The sequence below is a fragment of the Cryptomeria japonica genome, chromosome 2, assembly GCF_030272615.1.
Source record: "Cryptomeria japonica chromosome 2, Sugi_1.0, whole genome shotgun sequence".
NCBI classification, from domain to species: domain Eukaryota; kingdom Viridiplantae; phylum Streptophyta; class Pinopsida; order Cupressales; family Cupressaceae; genus Cryptomeria; species Cryptomeria japonica.
In genome coordinates, this window is record NC_081406.1 from 615,345,174 (window position 1) to 615,364,822 (window position 19,649).

Consider the following 19,649-nt stretch of genomic DNA (forward strand, 5'->3'; position numbering starts at 1 on the left):
GTTAAATATTATATATTTTTAAGTATAAAAGCGTAATGATGTAGTCAATGGGTCCTTGAGTGCAACATCATAAGGGATGAGGCCAGTATCGTGCTCGCAGGTCTAGACCTCCATCAAAAAAAGTGTAATAATGTGTACGTCTTGACTAACTCCTCAAGGATACATCTCATTCCATAACCAAGAAAAAACATACATGCTTATCTAAACATTTAATGATGTGTACATCTTGACCAACTCCTCAAGGATACATCTCATTCTATAACCAAGAAAAAACATACATGCTTATCTAAACATTTAATGATGTGTACATATTGACCAACTCCTCAAGGATACATCTCATTCTATAACCAAGAAAAAACATACATGCTTATCTAAACATTTAATGATGTGTACATCTTGACCAACTCCTCAAAGATCCATCTCATTCCATAACCAAGAAAAAACATACATGCTTATCTAAACATTTATACATATCATAACATACACTGACACCCACTTCATTTTAGCTTTTGATAATATAAAATATACACATTTTTCTATATAATTATTTTAAAACATAATTGGGTTCAACAATTAAATCAGAAGACATTGGAGGACTCTCTTTGGTTCACATTTGGATTTACAGAAGACATTCATTCTATCCCAAGCTCCAGATATCTCCTGGATAACCATCATAACTTCCACAATAGTTCTGTCGATCAAATCTCCCGGAGTTCATTGTAAGCACAATTTCCCACATAGGAATTGCAGCAGGGATCTCCAGTGTGTGTTACAATCCTGCTCACTCCAAACTCTGGAATTGCATTTGCAGGGATTTCTTGCGAATCAAGAGATTGAAGGGCTTAATTTCTCTCCAACAATCCTCCCGCTGCCAAGGTATTTCAACCCCTCCGTCACTGGACAGACAACCTTAGCCAGGAAGGACTCACTCCTATGTCTCTTGTGCTATAACAGACCGGCAAAGGAAGCCTCGATCCATGGATTTCAGGACAGAAGAAAGCTCACATTTCACAGTGTAGGAACAGAATTTCCTGAGAATGTCCCATCTTAGTCACGTCTCAGCAGAGCCAACTACTTTTCAGTTTTCTTGACCTGGTAGAAGAGAAAAATCATTAGCATCAAAGAAAGAGTGAAATCCAGGTTTGAAGCTTCAAAGAGCTCCTCTGCCTCTCCCTCATCCAGAACCGCCGCAGGCACCTTTCACAAAGGGCGAGAAAAGTTGTGAGATCTGTAAAGAATGGGAAGGCTGGGCCACTGTGTACAAAACCCTCCACGCCAAATCCCCTTCCTTCCATGCCCTGGACTTCAATTCCTCCCTCACTTCCCACATCACTAGGGAGATGGACATTTTAAAACGTGAGGGCATTTTCCTCACCAGGAAGGAACTTTAAATTTGTGCTGAAAAACCTGGATGGTGGCTCCCTTGCTGATTTCCTAAAGCACAAGAGAAAATGAGCGAGTCCTTTCTGACTAAAGTTGCACACCAAATGATGGAGGAGCAAAATGCCTTAAAAGCGAGAAAGACATTAAGCCCTCCAATCTCTTGATTAGCAAGAATTCCCAGCAAATCAAGATTGCAGACTTTTGGGTGAACATGATTCTACTACACACAATGGATCCCTACATGAGCCCCCTGAGATTCGATCCACAGAGCTATGGTGGAAGTTATAATCATTATGCAATTAGAGCTTGGGGTTGAAGTTGAAAATGGCTCCTATATATTAATAGTGAACCCACTAAACTTGGAATTGAAGTGACAGTCATGAGTTCATGAGTGACGCCCACCACGCCATCACCAATGGTGTCTACTCACTCTCCGACAATCGCTCTGGACACTTCAATGTTATTTCGTGGAAAACAAGAAAGCTCTGGACGGACTTGAACAAACTGAGCTGTCTGCACTTGGCATTTACTATTGAGACCTTCTCATCTTTTTCACGTTTCATATAGAATGGGACATTTGACATAATGTCACATACAGAGGATATGATTTTATTTATCAAATTCAATAACAAAAAGATCAACATTTTACAAATAGCTTTAGTTATAATGATATATTTATTTTATTGAAAAGTAGAAATAATTACAAAAGATCAGTATTTCAAAAATACAAAAATGTGTCTAAATGAATTGTTTTGGCTATAATACACTCACGTTATTGAAAATTGAAATACCATGATCACATAAATTAAGGTTTATAAAATTGAAAAAAACCAAGCACTAGATTTTTAGATTTGTGTTTTTTTCACTATTATTTTATTGGTATTCTTGAGCTTCATTCCTAAAAAAATTGTACTAAAATGCTAAAGTCTTTCATCATCTTAAGTGACAACATCATCTTAAAGGACACCAAAATTGTCTTCAAACTTTTGTCATCATCAATATACTACACATCAAAACTCCTAAATTAATAAAACTAGCAGTTGCACGCTATTGTGCGCACAACGGGAAGCCGATAGGCAACGGTTTGCTAAATTGGCGAGCTAAAAATAATTACAATGTAATTGAAAGCATCCTTGCTGAGCAAAACCATTGGAAGAGCAGAAATTGAAAGAGCCAAACAACTGTGAAACATTACATCATGCAAAAATAAACGACTTTTGCCAATCGAATGAAAATTTCGATTGGATAGCTATTCACTGAAAATAACAAGGAAGGATAAAAAGCAGCAATATTTGTCAACAAACAACACGAAAGAGAAGAATATCAAAACTTTAAAATTGGAGGACTGGAAAGCGGTAAATGAATCGGACTCGAAGCAGAAATATCCATAGAAATTTTCACAGTACGGTTAATCAAATTTAGCTGTCAATATTTAAGAAGCATTTGGAAAGATCAATTTGTTAAATTTATTTTACCTGTGTTTGACCAAAATTGCTTGAAAATGCATTGTAGAACAATTAATAAGAATGTATACAAAATAAAAAAAAATTAATGAGAAATTTGAGAAACGGTGAGGAGAAAGCACCAAATTTTTTAAATTTAATAAGATTTATAACTTAATGGTTAATTATTGCTCAAATTGAACCCAATAAATTGAGAGCACAACTAAAATTGAACAACATTGGGGAAGGTTTTTTGCACGAGCTAAAATTTCATAAATTATACAACATGCTTACCCAAATAGAAAAAGCTTCAACAATCTATGAAATTGAGCACATCAATCTTAAGAAGATAGGTAAACTTGTATTAAATTTGCAGCTTGAAAAAGAAATAAGATTTAAAAGAGAAAGCTTTATATGCCTTTCTTTTACATATTATGGCCATTCATTGGGTCCAGCTGTTAAAGGTAGTGCAGTTCAGCGAAGCATAACAGTGACTTGTGTGAAGTTGATGGTGTCTTTTTGTAGTTAAAAGACCATATCAAGATGAAGACCATACGTTCATATATACAGTTAAAAGACTATACCAAGTTAAAGATTATACCAAGTTAAAGGCCATACCAAGTGAAGTTAGTGATATAGATGAATTAAATGTAGAAAGAATGGAAGAGAAACAGAACTAAAAAAAAGTGAGTGCCACAACCTTAATAATTCTAAATAGTTGTTGGTTGAGTCCAGATTTAAACAACTCCTCTAAAACAAATTGAATGTTAATGACCAGATGATTATCAACACCTTCATGTATCAGAACAACCTGTTCTTACATGCTAAAAAACATTTCTTAAAGAATCAAATATTTAGAGAGCTGCTGAAAGTCGTAAGATATGTAATGGCTTATGTCCAAGTAAGCTGCACTGCAAGGAAAGCAACCAACTACATTTGTCAGCAATAGCAAAAGTTATGGTCAACCAAATATGGAAGGTTTAAACCAAAATTAGAACAACTTACTTCTTGATGAGCAACAACATGAAACTAACACAATCAATTTTGTTTAAATTACAACCCTTGCTCAGTTTTAAAGCCTGCATATTTCAGAATGTGGTAAATTTAACTACTATACTATGGTAAAAATCCATATAATGCTTGCATGCTAAACATGTCTGTTAATTTATTTCACCTTATGAAAATAAACACATGGTGGATTTGTTTGCATAAATACATTCGAATGCATGCATAAATCACCAAAGTATTACAATTTCCAACATGGTAACAGAGTCATGGGCTTTTTCTTTGTGGTTTATTTTTCAAGATTTTGTGATCAACGTGTTTTGTTTTGTATTTTGTGTTTGTGTTTTTGATCTCATTTTGGTGATTGCATGCCATTCAAAAGAATGAGTTGCAACTTGGACAGAAAGTTTGGAGGCAGAATTTTTAAACAGATATTGCCAAAGCACTGGTTAGTTATTTTTAAATTTGAGATTTGATCTTAAAACCCATTTGGGCCAAAATAAATCTGTGACAAATGTATTTCAACTGTGACAACCTTGACAGAGTTCAGGATTGAGGGTTTGAAGCTCCTCCAATGGCAAAAGCAGGTTGTTGTACTAATAAATTTCACCAGAATTTAATAATTTTGGTGTGGTATTTTGTTCTTCTTTAATTTCAGATAATGATTGATGCCCATTGTGTAAATCTATATGCATCATGCATGGCATCTTTTTGAGCAAATGGCCTTTGTGAGGCGGTAGGGGGGGTTTAGTTTACATACAGTGATCTTCAAATCTATTGGATCTGTGGCATCTTTGTGAGAAAAATGCATTCTATGGTTAGATTTTACGTTAGAGCTAGTTTCTGTTCACAAGATAGAGCCTTAGACCAAACAGCCAAGGTGTTTCGCTCTTACTCCAAATGTTAAAGGTTCAAATCTTAGCAATGTTTTTTTATAGAAGAGCACTTTGATGTTTTTATCACCTTAGTGCATAGTTATAGGTATGCTTTTGAGTCATGTGGTGTTCCCCCCCCCCTCCCCCCCTCCCCCCCAAAAAAAAAGGTCTGGGATCATGAAATAAAACTTTCTCTCAAGTGAAATTATTTATTTCCTGAAATGTCTAGAGGTCTTTGTGAAAACTGTTATTTGTTGAACGTACACCCATCAAAATTGCAGATTTGTGTATAACCTATAATACATGGATCAACAGAAGTGAGCACAAAAATTAAAATGAATGACGAGTTAAATTTTTTTCTCACCTCTTGTTCAGAACTAGAAAGTGAATAGATGACCTGCCAAAATAGAATAAATATAGATTAAAACTACACTGTAGAAGGAGGTTTAAAACTTGTAACATAGAAATCTTTCAAGTGTTACTTCTACTTGATACTATAATACTATAATCTATAAAAAAATTTAATAAATACCAAAAACATTTGACATGCGAAAATCGGAGTAACAAGTAATATCTGACAAGAAAGGGCAAAAGACAACATACATTTTTCACATCATGGCGAGGAATGTCATCCCTGTCAAGTACAACAACCTTCATAGAATTCAAAGAGGCAATTTGTAATTATTGTAGTGTGTATGACATGCAATCCTGTAGAGAAGAGTGTTTTATATGAAAAGCTGTGAAAAACATGGAGATGTAAGAAATGCTAATTGTAGAGATTAGGCGGTGGAAAAATAGCAAAAAATAGAAAAGAGGGACCTTAGAAAATGCATAGGAAGAATGGAATGCAGGAAAGAATTATCGTGGAGCCTACATTAACAAAATTTGCCAAGGACAATTGTTCCTGCAGTGACAAGCGAAAATAAATTAATGCTAGCATTTAAAATGGAGGAAAGGAATTGGAAAGCAATTAATTGTTTGAGTGAAATGGGAAAGCTAACAAGAGAGAAAATGAGAGAAATGTAAAATATTTAAGTGAAATTTGTAACTGACATAATTAGTGCGATAAATCTGGAATGCAGTGAAGTTTCAAAACATCTTGAAGTTGTTTTTTTGTTGTCTGCAAATTTTGTAAGGACAACACAGTCATAGGTTTGTGATATAGATGGATGAAGTACATGTTGCAGACAAAGTGTTTTGAAATGTAATGATAATTAAAAAGGTGTAAGCAATAGAGTTGAAAAGAAGAGTGTTTACCGTAAAAGTATCATGTTGACGGAGGTGGCCAGTGAAGTTTGCAGCCGTGTGAAATGGAAAGCACCTATTTTGTGTATTTCAGTGACAGAAAAACAAACTGTACAAGGATGAGAATGTAGGCAATTGATAATCAATGAGAAGAGGAGTATAGTATCATAACGAGACAAGAGAAATAATGATGCAAGAGGAAAGAAGGTGCAAGGAAAACTTACAATGCATGAGAGCTGAGGCTTGAAAGTGTAAGGTAACCAATGGAATATATTAGCAATCCTGTTTGTGAGCTTTTTGGTATAGCAACATATAGGGCATGCAAAAAAAGTGGATATAGATGTTAGTGCTGAAGACGCAAGCTAATATATTTAAAAATAGAATATTATAAAATGAAATGCACAGAATAAGAATCCAAGTAAATTAAGTAAAAGACATATAATAAGGAATTCACAGTAAAATTTAATTATATGTCTAAACTATGAATGTTTGATATGTATGTATACTTGCATTGTGCTGGAAGAAACTGCATTGAACAGTTGATTGACAGCGATTGAAGTGGACAGGCAATAGGTTGTAGCTATGTTATAACGAGGTAACTGAGATTAAAGCAAGACAAAGTAGTTAGTGAGTGAAGTGGATGGTAATGTGTTGCAAGTGTGTTATACCTGAGATAGTTTTATACTTACAGGTGTAGAGGCCTGGAGAATACGAGACTTTTAAAAGTGTATGTCGCCATGTAATGCTTTTTGAATTTGATGAAGAACTGAACAATGTCAATGGAAGGGATAAAATAAAGTGCAGAGGGCGAAATAGGAACAGTGTAGAATTAACTATAATGAGCAAGTTTAAAATATTTTAAGAAAGTAAAACAAATATGACCTAAAATATGTGGAACAAAATGAAAGGATATTGGTGAAATAGAAAAACTGATTTAGTTTGGTTGGTCAAAAGATTTTGCTTGCATTGAAGGAGGGGGGGCATTAGAAGGATTAATTTTGTAAAGTTGCAAAGAACATATGAACTATGAATTTGGAAATGACTTGAAACGGTTTGCGTGTAATTGGTACTGAATGGAAGCATGGGTATGTTGTTTTCTGTTAATAGCTATCTCTACAAGAAAAAGAAGATATATGTTCAGTATCTCAAATTCAACATATATACAACTCATGTGCTAAAACAACTGTAAGTCCAGTGTGGCAAATAGAACTATGATTATTAATTAATGTAGATAGAAAAACTGAAAAGAAATTTTCTAGTGAGTAATGAATATGCCTTGAAAGAATTACATGGTCGCATAAAACGAAGAGAATGCAAACTTTGTATGTTTGATAGGTATGTATACTTGCATTTTGTAACAAAAAAGTGTATTGAACGGTTGATTGACAATGAGTGCAGTGGAGAGGCAATGTATTATAGCTGGCATACAAAGAGGCAAGTTAGATAAAACTGAGATAAAGTAATGTTAGAGTATAAATAATTATCAACAGAGTATATTCGAGGAAATAAAAGTAAATATTATACCTAAGATAGTTGTTTATGTTGGAGCAGTGAGTTTTGAATGTAACAGACAGTTTTGTAACAAAACTTATCACAGGTATAATACACAGTTCCTCTAACAATGGCATTAATAAAAGCTCTTAAAGTTTGCATAGATATATAATGTTGGAGCAGCAGCACAACCATGACGATGTTTCAAATTAGATTGGATCACAAATGTTTGATTAGTATAAGTTTAAAATTGATTAGAAATATATTCATTTTACTGTGAAAAGAGTTACAAAGTAAATTGAGGGTTGAGCAAGACATGTTTTACAAAATAAGCATATTACTGATTTTTTTGTGTATAACTTTGTATAATTTATATTGACAACACATTTCAGCTACAACCAATGATAAGTTCAAAAGTGAGAACAAGAACATGAAATTGGTCATCTATGATTTAATATGTACCAAGGGTACATTTAAAAAACATATGTTTTAGTAACCTCAAAACAAATGACAAATAACAGGGTTAAAGTAGTTTTGGAGCATAGAAAATCATGAACAAAGTATATTTGAAGGAATAAAAGTAAAATATTATACCTGTGATAGTTGTATATGCTCGAGCAGTGAATAATTGATGTTGTCAAAAGCCATTGGAAAGGTTTTGTAGGTTTTGGGGGCATTAGAAGGTTTTGTAGGAATATGTGTTCAAAGAATTACATGGCCACATAAAAAGAATCAGATGTAAACTTTTTATGTTTGATAGGTATGCATACTTGCATTTTGTAGGAGAAAACTGCATTGAACGGTTGATTGGCAACAAGTGAAGTGGACAGGCAATGTATTGTAACTGTCTTAGAAAGAGGCAAGTTAGATAAAAGTGACATAAAGTAATGTTGGAGCATAAAAATTTGTTAATAAAGTATATTTGAAGCAATGAAAGTTACATATCATACCTGAGATAGTTGTTTATGTTGGAGCAGTGAGTGATGTGAATAGGCAATGTGTTGTAGTTGTGTTATACCTGATATAGCTTTAGACAATCATTGCAGCCTGTATAGATACGAACACTTGTGTGTAGTGCTCAATGCAGCATGGAGGATGTCTTAGAATGAATGCAATCTAAAATGAACAGTGAGGTCAAAAGAATTAGTACCAGGGATGATTAAGAATGCACATGTTTTGAAGAGATAAGACCATGTAAAACTGTAATTACCTGGTTGAAAGCAGAGGAATGTAACAAAGATGGTTCTGGACCAGAGGATTTTAAGTTGAATAGATATTTGTTTGTGCAGAGAGCAACTGCAAATGAGTTTCCTCTTTCTTTCTAATGCTTGTATAAGCATTATTTTGCAGTTTGGAATACCTTTCAAAAGAGAATGGTGGTTCGATCCGTATCCCATCAATTGTCTTCACTCTTGAAATAGCTGTGAATGTGAGTCCTTGCTTTTCAGTATTACCTATGTCTATTGTAGCTTTTTCTAATGTAAGTCCTTGAGATTTGTGAATAGTGATGGCCCAGGACATTGTCAAAGGTACTTGTGTACGCCTGCCTCGTGTTATTGGCAAAATGGGTATGTCTTTTGGATGTGCTATATCCCATGGAGGTCCATTATAATCCTTGAATTGCACAACCACATATTTTGGCAAGTCTGGTGGCTTTGTATTGTTTTCATATACAATTTTTTTGATGAGACCAATAGCTCCATTGACAAGGCCAACTTCAATCCATAAGTTAGCTATTAACATCACTTGCTGATTTATAGAAAGCAATACTTCTAATGGAAGTTGTTCATTGTTGTCATATTCAGTATTTGTTTGCTTGCCAACTTTAGCTAAACTTAGAGCGATAGGCAAATTTAATTCTTTGAGCATTTTCCTGTTATGCAACCGTGCAGATTCATTTGTTGCAAATAAATGGATTGATGAGTTGAAATCCTTCTTTTGTTGAATAGTTAATGTTGCATTTGTCTGGCACATCAGAAACTGCCAATCATGTTGCAATGCTTGAGCATTTCTTATGTTGTGAAGGACTATTTTGAATTGATGTTGTCTTATAGATGCACCTTGTTGCCGGAAAATAGTGTCCAATGTTACGACAGTAGTAAAAGAGAGCCATAAACTGAGGGTTGTAGAGTGAGATGCATATATAGGTTTATCCATTACAGGGGGGAGCTGAGCAAGATCACCTACAAGAATGATGGACACCCCACCAAAGCTTTCATGTTGACTGTCAGGGAATGCTTGGCGCAAACAACTATCTATTTTTAGTAGTAATTTTGGGCCTAAAAAGCTCATTTCATCTATCAGGATATATTTAATATGTTTCAATTGTTCTTGTAATGTCATTAATGGCTGCCCTATCAAAGGATGCATTTCTCTTATAGGTATGCGTAACCCTGCATGGATTGTTGTCGCTTGTATATTAAAAGAAACAACACCTGTTGGTGCCAAAACAAGCAATGGGTTTTGCTTCACAGTTGTAGATATGTTCAATTGTTTCCTAATGCAGTCTATTAAAAATGATTTACCAGTGCCTGCAGTGCCTTGAACAATCATTTGTAGAGGTGTTGTTGCAGATTGTTTATTATGATGTTGCAGAACAATGTCAAGTGCAACTTTTTGTTTAGGCGACAGCTCAATTTTTTGTGTGTCCTGAGTTGAGATTTGCACGCTAGCGTGTTGGAATTGTAGCTTGGTTGCAGCTATGAATTGAAGAGTAGTACAATCTAATTGATCCTCCATAACAGTTGCACCCCACAAGTAGTTAATATCGTAATCACGACGGCCTAGCATTTGTAGATCATTCTGGGCAAAGTTATTTGTAGCTCCCATTCATGACAATAATTCCCATTCGTATAAATTTGTATCATCTTCATTTTGAGAACCATTATTGTCACTGACATCTTCATTTGGAGGGTTGCAATCATCTATAATTTGTTGGCTGTGAAGACGGTTGTAATTAGTCTTTTTAAAGTTTTTCCAATTTGTTATAATTTGTTCTTTTGAAGTTCCTATCTCAGTTGGGATGTCACGAAACGGTTTGTACAGTAGCAGTTCAGACCAACAGAAAACCTCAAACTCATCGGCATCTTCATCTGGAGGTTCTCTAAACTGAGGATATACAGTCACAATTTCTTTTTTATCCCTGATTTGCCATTTTGTTTTTTTGCGTTGAGGATTATATGAGAACCCTTGTGCTGATTGTAACATACTTGTTGCACTTAATTCAAAAGGGCGCTGCATATAAGCATGGATATAAGTTGTGGAAAGGTCAGTTCCATTATTCAATTTTATAACACGGTGCAGTATTTTTCTGCCAACATTTAGAGAGACAAATTGTCGGCTACAACTTACAAGAGGCAATTTCTGTAACATATGGCAAGTTTCTTGTGCACTGATATCATGGTCTGCTACTATGCCCATCATAAATTTCTGATATGTTAGTAAGATGCTATCTTCAGATTTAGTTGTATTCACTATTGTTTTCAGCATTTCAATATAGGATTGCGATTTGTTTTCTGATTTGGAAGCATACTTTGAAATGTATTGGAGGATAGTTTTTTTTGAAGTGACTGGTTGACAATCAATATTAGCTCTCCATAGTGAAAGCATCCAAGGATTATGAATATTCAAACGATCATCATTCCTTGCAGGTTTATAGCATGGGTTGTTGTCATTGTCAATTGTCAATGTAGACATCTCTTGTAGAACCCATGGAGCTTTGTAATGACATTCAAGTGTGGGGCCTTTTTTCTTGAGGCATGTATGTTCTATGCATTTTGTGTGCCTCTGTAAAGTATTAAGTAATGCATCATAATCCAATGCAGGGTCTATGGAGAATTTTTTTTTTGTATCAGCTAGACATGGGTCATCCAATGCAGTGTAGTGCATTGCATTCATGCGGTCTGCTGCGCTGCGAGGATTCCAAGCAAAAACATATTTGTCGAAGAAATCTTTTGCCATTTGGACCTCATTATCATCTGTCCAATCAATGGTTTCCATATTTGGCGCTTCAGGGAGCCATAAGAAGCCATGAATATGCCCTGAGCCACGATGTTGCCATTCATACCTATACCAATGATCTTTTGCTTGGAACAGCTTTTGAATAACTTCTTCACGAAATATGGTAAATCTATTGTGAAGGTACAATGCTGTTATATGTGGATTGCAGATCACATGGTCTATAAGTTGTTTTCTTGTAAACTGTGTGTTTTGGCCATCATTTCCAGAGAAAAGCCTATGTAAATCAGGCCATTTAGTATCAGCCGAGCTCAATGTAAAGAACAATGTTGGGGTCCCCAATTGGAAGATCATTGCAGTAAGCTATTTTCTAGATTTACTCCAATATGCACGAGTGCCTCGAAGTGTTGCACCAAATCGCAACAATTGATTTGGCAACTGATCATCAGGAATGTTTTGCAAGTGTTCATGCAGTGCTTGCATAGTGGGTGGGACAGGCTCTCCCAAATTAGTTCTAATGAAGATAGCTGCAGATTGTTGCGCACGTTGTCTCATAATTAGATTGTAAATATAATATCGAAATCTGACATGCTGTCCAAATCTTTGATCAGCATATCTCATTAAGTGGAGAGCATATTCATGTAAATGAACATGTTTGATACGTGGCTGAAGTGGAAGTGCAACTCCAGATGGGAAAAGCATTGGGAATGCCATGCTTAACAAGCCTATCGTATTATATTCATTTACCGGAGACAAGTTTATTTCAGGCCAAGGGACATTATTATCAATATTAGCATCTAACTGCAAGGTTCTCTTAATTGTATCTAGTTCACGGGTTGGAGCAGGCAGTTTTGGAATAAAAGATGATGAACTTTCTGCATCATATTCATTGCAATCGTCAAGAAGGCCTTCTGTTGGTGGAATAGCTGTCACATCAGTATCTTCTTCTAAAGAGTGCAGAATATTTGATATATCTGTTGTAGTATCAGGAAGCAAGTTGACAACATCAAAGTCTATGACAACATCATTATAGTATTGGTCATGTTGAATTTTATAGCTCAATGCATCCATAACATGGAATTTATTTACATAACAATCATATTTTTTGCCTTGTATATTACTTCGCTGGACAATAAGAACTTCAAGGTCTTTTGGTTTTCGTGGCAAAAGCTTTGCAATTTCTGAAATATCTTGGGGAAAACTTATAGTGTGACCAGTGTATTTGTATTGGCCACCTCTTGCATGTCTGACTTGCAAAACAGGAGCAACCCTAGCTATAAGCATCTCCTCTACTTGGGTAAGTTTTTTTAACACAGCAGGTTGCTCACCTGGGTCCAAGTTATTTGCCAAAGAGAAACGATGAACACCACTTTCAGAAAAGCATCTGGAACAGACAATATGTTGTTGGTTCTTGCGTATTACCATTCCAATATATCTTTCCTTACAAATACTACATGTTTGAAGCATGGACAATGAATCAATGCGATGACGAAAGGATTGTAATGTTTGAATGTACTCTATAGAAGAGAAACAATTTGTTGTGCATTGATGTGTTGTTGTAGTCTGCAATATTGCCTGATGGTATAGAGGTTGCATGTTTCGTGCTGCATGTTTTTGTTGTAGTTTGCAACTACTCAAGGAAGGTTCTTGTATTTGTTGCGAAACAATGTTGGTTGGGTCACATGATAAAGGAAGGTTCTGATCCAAAATAAGTGAATCTGAATCTATCATCTGTGGGGTTTTGCATGGTGCAGGCACATGCAAAAGCATTTTGTGGTTCATTCGCTCCAGGCGACGCTTTTTAGAGATTTCTTCTCTATGTTCTGCATAATAGCGACAATTTCGTTCTCTCTTTTTCGCTTTCCTAAGATTGCATTCTTGGGTTGTGGTCTACATTAATATTTTAGACAATTTAAATGAACAAAGCATATTAGATTTTGACTGTGTAAGAAACAACTATTAAAAACAATGTTTGAAACTTGTGTTTGATGCAATCTTTGAATTGCATGTGTTAAATACTTTTGCACAAAATTTAAGAACATACCCATACATATAAGTATACATGTATTGATACATGCATGCACATAAAAGAATATGGATAGTCACAAGTCTACTTACAATATGTAGGCACACAACTTTCAAGATATAGAACACTGAGCATGTGCATATATATCCACCGTGACTACCTTCCTTTCTATGTACATGCATGTATGTGCATATGTGGTTGTATGAATGGGATTTTGTTGCTGGACAGGACCATATGTATGCATATGTTATCCATGCATGGAAGTTTGTAGCTATCTAAAACTATATGTATGCATGTGTGTGTATGCATTTTTTTAAATGTATATAGCAATTTCTATGATATGCACATACATGTGTATGTATTTCTACACAGGAGCACAAACCCATGCATATAATCATTTATGCATTGATACATGCATGCACATAAAAAATATGTTACACACAGATTTACTTATATATGTAGATACACAACTTTCAAGATATATAAGGTTGTGCATGTGTATATATATCTGTTGTGAATGTTTGCCTTTGCATGTACATGTATACAAGTGCATATGTGGTTGTATGTATGCGAGTTTGCAGCTGTGCAGGACCATATGTATGCATGTATGTGTATGGAAATATCTGTAAATGTATATAGCAATTTATATGTATCTTTGTATATCGCGATACATAGATGGAGATGTAAATGTTTATGCATACTAGTAAATGCTTGAGAGAACATATAAGGCAACATACATTTGGTAAACCTAATGAATACAAAGAAAGTATATGAAAGTTGTTGTTTTCAAAAGAGGAAAAGGGTGGCGAATCTAAGTTTTAACTGTATGTCAATTAGCAAGCATGCTCAAAATTGTAATTTCAATTTACAGTTCAACAATAATGAGAAGCAGAAGTGTGTTGGACCAAGCATTAGAACATATCTAAAAGGATTGAAAATAGTACAATTAAAAAAAGAGACAGGTCAACTAAATGCTTTGAATATTTAATAACAGTAAACATAAACAACATCATACAAGTCATTGACATTGCAGATTATAATTTCAATTGGACAGATGTAGTGCGGTGGAGTAGCATAATTTAGAAATTATGATTTGGAGGCGAAGGAATTTGTTAAAACAACATAGATTGAAGCTATTGGTTTTTGTTTCAATATTTGCACGAATGTCCATTCTGTATGGTTTCTTTCTTATTATGTTTTTACAGCATAGTATAAATACAGATATACAAATCAAGAATATCTAGAAAACATGGATGTTCAACAACAGCATAACATTAAAAGGCACAAAAGGATATAAAAGAAAAGATGCAAAGAAGCAAAACTGTATTTGATATATTTTAGAAGCATGGAAGCATTGTAGAACAAAACAACAATTGGTTTGACTAGGTAAGATGAATAATTCTAGCAAACATAAACAACTTTAAGTAGAAGTAACTATTGGAGAATATTAGATCGAAACCAATGTCGAAAACCAAAAGTTTCGGACAACCCAAAAAAAGATGAGTTTAGATAGTAGTGATATACGCAACCATCAATAATTCAGTTCTATTTGCTGATTACCAATAAAAACTACTAACAAGCTATCTATTTTATAAAGGTTAAAAGGCCGATGAAAACTATCACTATCTAATTAGTCAGGAACACTATAGTTGTGCTCATCCGAGCAATCTCTGCAAGCAGAAGAGTACATTCAGCCTAGAAATTGATATTCGTGACTTTGGTAATTGTTTCTTTGAGCCTGGGCTCTGAATTGTACATGCCTGTTGTAATAGAAAGTGTGAAAACAAATCTAGATAAAAGGACACCCTTGATAATAGTTTGAGGTGTTCTCTTTGTAGTTAAATCGTACTGCAGCATGTAAAGGTCCTTGGCAGATATTTGCAGCAAATTTGTGCCAACCTCATCAAAGGCAGTAGCCCAAAGAGTGCCTGTATGATCTTGGAGCTTCATCTGCAATAAGTATTTGTAATTGCATTCTGGCACATGAGTTTGGCATCTTGAACAAAACCATACATTATCATTTTGCTGGACACATTTCTTTTTACACTCTTTGCCATTAATTTTCAAAGGGCAGGCTGGATAGCAAAAAGAATCAGTTTTAATGATTTTCACAGTAGCCCTGATAGTAGTTTCAACTGTTTCAGAGAGAACACTTGTACGTTCTAAAACAGCTGTGATTGTCATCCTGCTGTATTGTGAGTTAAGTTGTCCAACAACACAAGACAGTGTTAAAAGGTCATCTGGAATCTTTCCTCTTGATATAAGTGTCTCTGTTTCAGGGATAGAAGGGTTTATAGCTAGAGTTGTTGCAGTGGTTGTGTTAATAACCTTTCCATTGAAACAACCAACCCGGGCATTTCTGACTGCAAGGACAACAACTGTTTGGGTTGCATGCATGTTCTTCAAATCTTCACCCACCCCTTGCCATGTTGCTCCCCATAAGTTAACATCGATAGTAAAAGTTGAGATATCATTTATTTTGACAATTCTCTTTGTTACTTCGCTGCCATCTTTTCTGCGAATCAATGAGGGTTCCCCAACAGCAACTACAATACCAATAACATCAACTAAAATGTTGTTGGTGCAGTATGTAATTTCATTAATCGGTGTGAAATGCGAATTATTTCCTTGGTTATCAACAACAGCATCACAACGCTTCAATACCGAATTGTTGTCCAAAGTTATCTCAAGATGATTGTTAAGCTTGTTCCATTTTGTGTTAGCTTCTTTAATGCAACCTTTTGATACAGTATAATATGTTCCTGCTTCAACCCTATGATAATGCATTTCTGCTACATCACCAAAGCAAGTTATTCTAATTTCAATGCCTTCATCATCTATCATGTCAAAATTAAACACTTGTCCAATGGACTTTGGTGTACTATATTGATGCATCTTCCTCTTGTTTGTCACACGCCCCTTAATCATCCAATTATTTTGATAGGGGTTCAAGGCTTTAATCGGGCTAATATTAACAGAAGATTCGCACTGCACAGGTGGGAGGTATATTCCAAATTTAAGGGAACGTTTGGTTGTGGCAAGTGTGTCCCGACCCAACATTTGTTGTTCTTGCTCTTTAAACATATATCTAGGTTTTCCAAGCAATGGAGAATTTGTAAATTTGACAGCAAGGCTGAATATTAGTATAGTCCTGTAAAACGAAGAAAGCAAGAGGTTGAATAATCTGGATAGTGTGCAAAGGGAGATTTTAAAAGCCAAGGAGAAAGCATCAGAACACATAGAGGGCCCTACCTTGAGTTCCAAATATTTCTACAAGCATAAGCTGTCAGTGATAGGATAGAGCCTATCTTTAATGTCTCTGAAAGCAGCAAATCACTGTACTTAGGCGGGAGGATCGCCAATTGCATGTGCGTGGCATCAGACAAAACAACCCTATATCGAGCACTGTCATCTTCTTCGGCTGTTAATTTTTCAAAAGACAAAAGCTGAAGCACTGGAGAGGGGACATCATCCCCAGCGTTGATGCACAAGATTGCATGCAGGGTCAATTGTAGTTGTGGTTGCACTTCCTACAAGGATAGTAGAAGAAAACCAAATAGATACACAAGGTTATGTACATTCGTATGCATAGGCATACGACAACCTTTTTTTTTTTTGGAGCTTCCAATTTGTATTACTATCTATGTGTGCATTTCTTTATAGTTGTTGTTTTGTGTGCATGGACATACTATAGATTGATGTATTCACTCATGCAAATGTGCAAGGACAATGCTAAGAACCTCTATCAATTTATTTATATATATATATAAATAAATAAACAGATTTTTAAAAAAAAACTTGAAACAGTGACATATGTTGATATATGAACTTACATTGATGGATGACAATGCTTCACAAAAGAAAAGAACAAATAGAGATATAATGATTGTAGTCAAGATGAATATGAGAAGACATATGAACGAATAAGCTCATCAAAGTTTCTGCAGAAGGCTGTTCTGAGGCATCAGGAGAGGCTGTCGCGGATGACATTGTGGACACTATTCTCTAGAGATGAGGAATGGGGCTTTGTACGGTGAAATAGAAAGTCTATGTCACAACAATAAACATAAGCAATCATATTTTAATGACAAGCACAATTCATATTACACTTGAGGACAAGAGAGGACAACACCCAAAAAAAAAGCACAATAGAAGTTTTGGCTATACCAATTTGGATCAGCAACACACACGAATGCATAGATGTAGAAGACAGCATTTGTACATACATATACAACCACAAGTAAAAAAATGGATATAGACATTGCACGTGGAAACCTTTGAAAATACATACATATCAATATAGATGCACACATACATATAATATATATATATATATTATAGCGTCCTAAAATTGTGACACTTGCAATTTCGACTGCATTTCGGTCTTCACGATGGCGATGCAACACGCAACCTGAATGGAGACCCCGAAACCTGATTATGACACTGAAAACTGCATTTTTCAAGCACCCTGGCCTGAACCTCCTTGCACCCTGCTGTCCCGGGAGGTGGGACCAGAGCGCCCAGCGCCCTGGTCCTTCAGGACCAGGGCACCCAGCGCCCTGGTCCCCTAGGACCATGGCGCCCAGCGCCCTGGTCCCTGGGTCTATTTTGGGCCCAGTCTCCTAAGGGGTCTCGGGTCTTTATGTTTGCAAATTTGGAAATTAAATTTCCTGGTCAGCCTAAGGTCGGGAAAATCAGTCTATCAGCCCTAAATGGCAAGTATATAAACTACATTTTCCTCTCTCATTTGGATAAGAGAGACACACATGAGGGAAAAGGCGTGGAAACTATACTCAAGCATTCAAGCATTCAAGCATTCTTTCAAGCAATTGATCATTTCAAGTCTCCATTCAAGGCTAAGTGTTGCATTCAAGACAAGGATTCAACCATTGAAGAGGAGATCACTTACAACATACTACTACAACATACAACATACAACATCTATACCTTCGCACATAAGGATACAAACATCCTTACAACAAGGTATTAGTACTTGTTTTACATTACAGACATTTACATTTACAGCATTGCTCATTTCTTGGTTAATTCCAAAACCGGGGTTTGACCTAAAGGCAAACCCCTAATCCCTAACCCCCCAATCATCTTCGCTTTTCTGTGTGTAGGTTGCAGGTACGCGGCTGAAATTGAAGATCTGGAATCCTTGTGCAGAGACGAACAGATCCCCCTTCGTTTCGCAGATTTTTCGGAGGACCGTGGCGCTCGGGCGCCATCGTCCCGACAACTTTTGCTCAAATTTGCAGGACAGCGCCGTATCGACATTTTACTGCTAATTCCAGGTCCGCAGCTTCATACTGTATCCCTATCTCAGTTTATAAGCAAATCTTTGTCACTTTCTATGCATTCCTAGCTCAATTCTTCTATGCACATTCTTTACAAAAGAGGGTAGCCTTGCTTTCTTAACCCTTGAAACACATTTAGCATCCAATCTTGCATTGCGTGGGATTGGATCTTGTGGGTTTCAACCCCTCTTTTGAATGTAAAGTCTCTCCCCTAAGTGAAAACCATCAACCCTAGTGAATCTCCCTTCTCTCTCCTTGGAGTTGGAAGAGGGGAGAGCAACTAGGGTTCGATCGCGATTTTCCGCTTTACATTTTGGTGAACCCAACGTGAACATCCTTTCTGATTATTCATAGTTAGATCTGAAAATTGGATTCCTTGATTACATTTCCATGTTTGATCTTTGGCAAAATTTTAGAGGTTAATTGCATAAAAACCCTAAATTTTCTTTTTAAGTAATTAAACTTGTGAAATGTTTAATTGTTGATGCTTGTTTCAGATCTGCCCTTCTATTACAAATTATCAATTCATATTTGTGCTTTAATTTTGAAAATTAAGTGGTTAAGTGTAAAAACTCTAATTTTTGAAACCCTCTTGATTCAACCTTTGTCCGACAATTTCACTGATCAAAACATCTCCAAATCAGCTGTAACTTTGGATTCCGCAATAAAATCACAATATCTTTCATCCCTGAAAATTTGGAAAAAAGTTGCGAGGACCGTGTGCACTCCGAGCGCCATCGTCCCCGACATTTTTTCCGAAATTTCGGGAGCGAGATCTTACTGTATTTTCCTGCTAAAATCCAGAATTTTGGCTGATTGTATCAAATCTAACACTTTCAAAATTACAGTCAAAGTTGGTCTTGTGATTGCTTGGATTAAGGCTTCTAAACATTCAAAAATCATTGAAACTGAAATTTTGTGTCAA

At 35.7% G+C, this 19,649-nt stretch overlaps 3 protein-coding genes across 3 annotated transcripts; all 3 read right to left on the reverse strand.

Moving 5' to 3' along the window:
- Positions 1–8,701: 8,701 nt before the first annotated feature.
- On the reverse strand, positions 8,702–10,270 carry LOC131064256 (ATP-dependent DNA helicase pfh1-like). Its single transcript, XM_057998352.2, has one exon. The coding sequence runs from the start codon at positions 10,268–10,270 to the stop codon at positions 8,702–8,704; it is 1,569 nt and encodes a 522-aa protein (XP_057854335.2).
- Positions 10,271–11,752, reverse strand: LOC131064254 (uncharacterized). Its single transcript, XM_059215596.1, has one exon. It carries the CDS (start codon positions 11,750–11,752, stop codon positions 10,271–10,273), a length of 1,482 nt encoding a protein of 493 aa, XP_059071579.1.
- Positions 11,753–15,119: 3,367 nt separating this feature from the next.
- Positions 15,120–17,414, reverse strand: LOC131064253 (replication protein A 70 kDa DNA-binding subunit A-like). The gene is made up of 3 exons (XM_059215597.1): positions 17,346–17,414; positions 16,677–16,954; positions 15,120–16,575 (listed from the first exon to the last, which is right to left on the reverse strand). Exons 1-3 carry the CDS (start codon positions 17,412–17,414, stop codon positions 15,120–15,122), a joined length of 1,803 nt encoding a protein of 600 aa, XP_059071580.1.
- Between the last annotated feature and the right edge of the window lie 2,235 nt (positions 17,415–19,649).

Coding starts and splice junctions, on each gene's coding strand:
- LOC131064256 (XM_057998352.2), bottom strand. CDS start 10,270: ATGGGAGCTACAAATAACTTTGCCCAGAATGATCTACAAATGCTAGGC.
- LOC131064254 (XM_059215596.1), bottom strand. CDS start 11,752: ATGATCTTCCAATTGGGGACCCCAACATTGTTCTTTACATTGAGCTCG.
- LOC131064253 (XM_059215597.1), bottom strand. CDS start 17,414: ATGTCATCCGCGACAGCCTCTCCTGATGCCTCAGAACAGCCTTCTGCA. Junction 16,955..17,345: donor AAACTTTGATGAGCTTATTC/GTTCATATGTCT, acceptor CTATCCTTGTAG/GAAGTGCAACCACAACTACA. Junction 16,576..16,676: donor AGAAATATTTGGAACTCAAG/GTAGGGCCCTCT, acceptor TTCGTTTTACAG/GACTATACTAATATTCAGCC.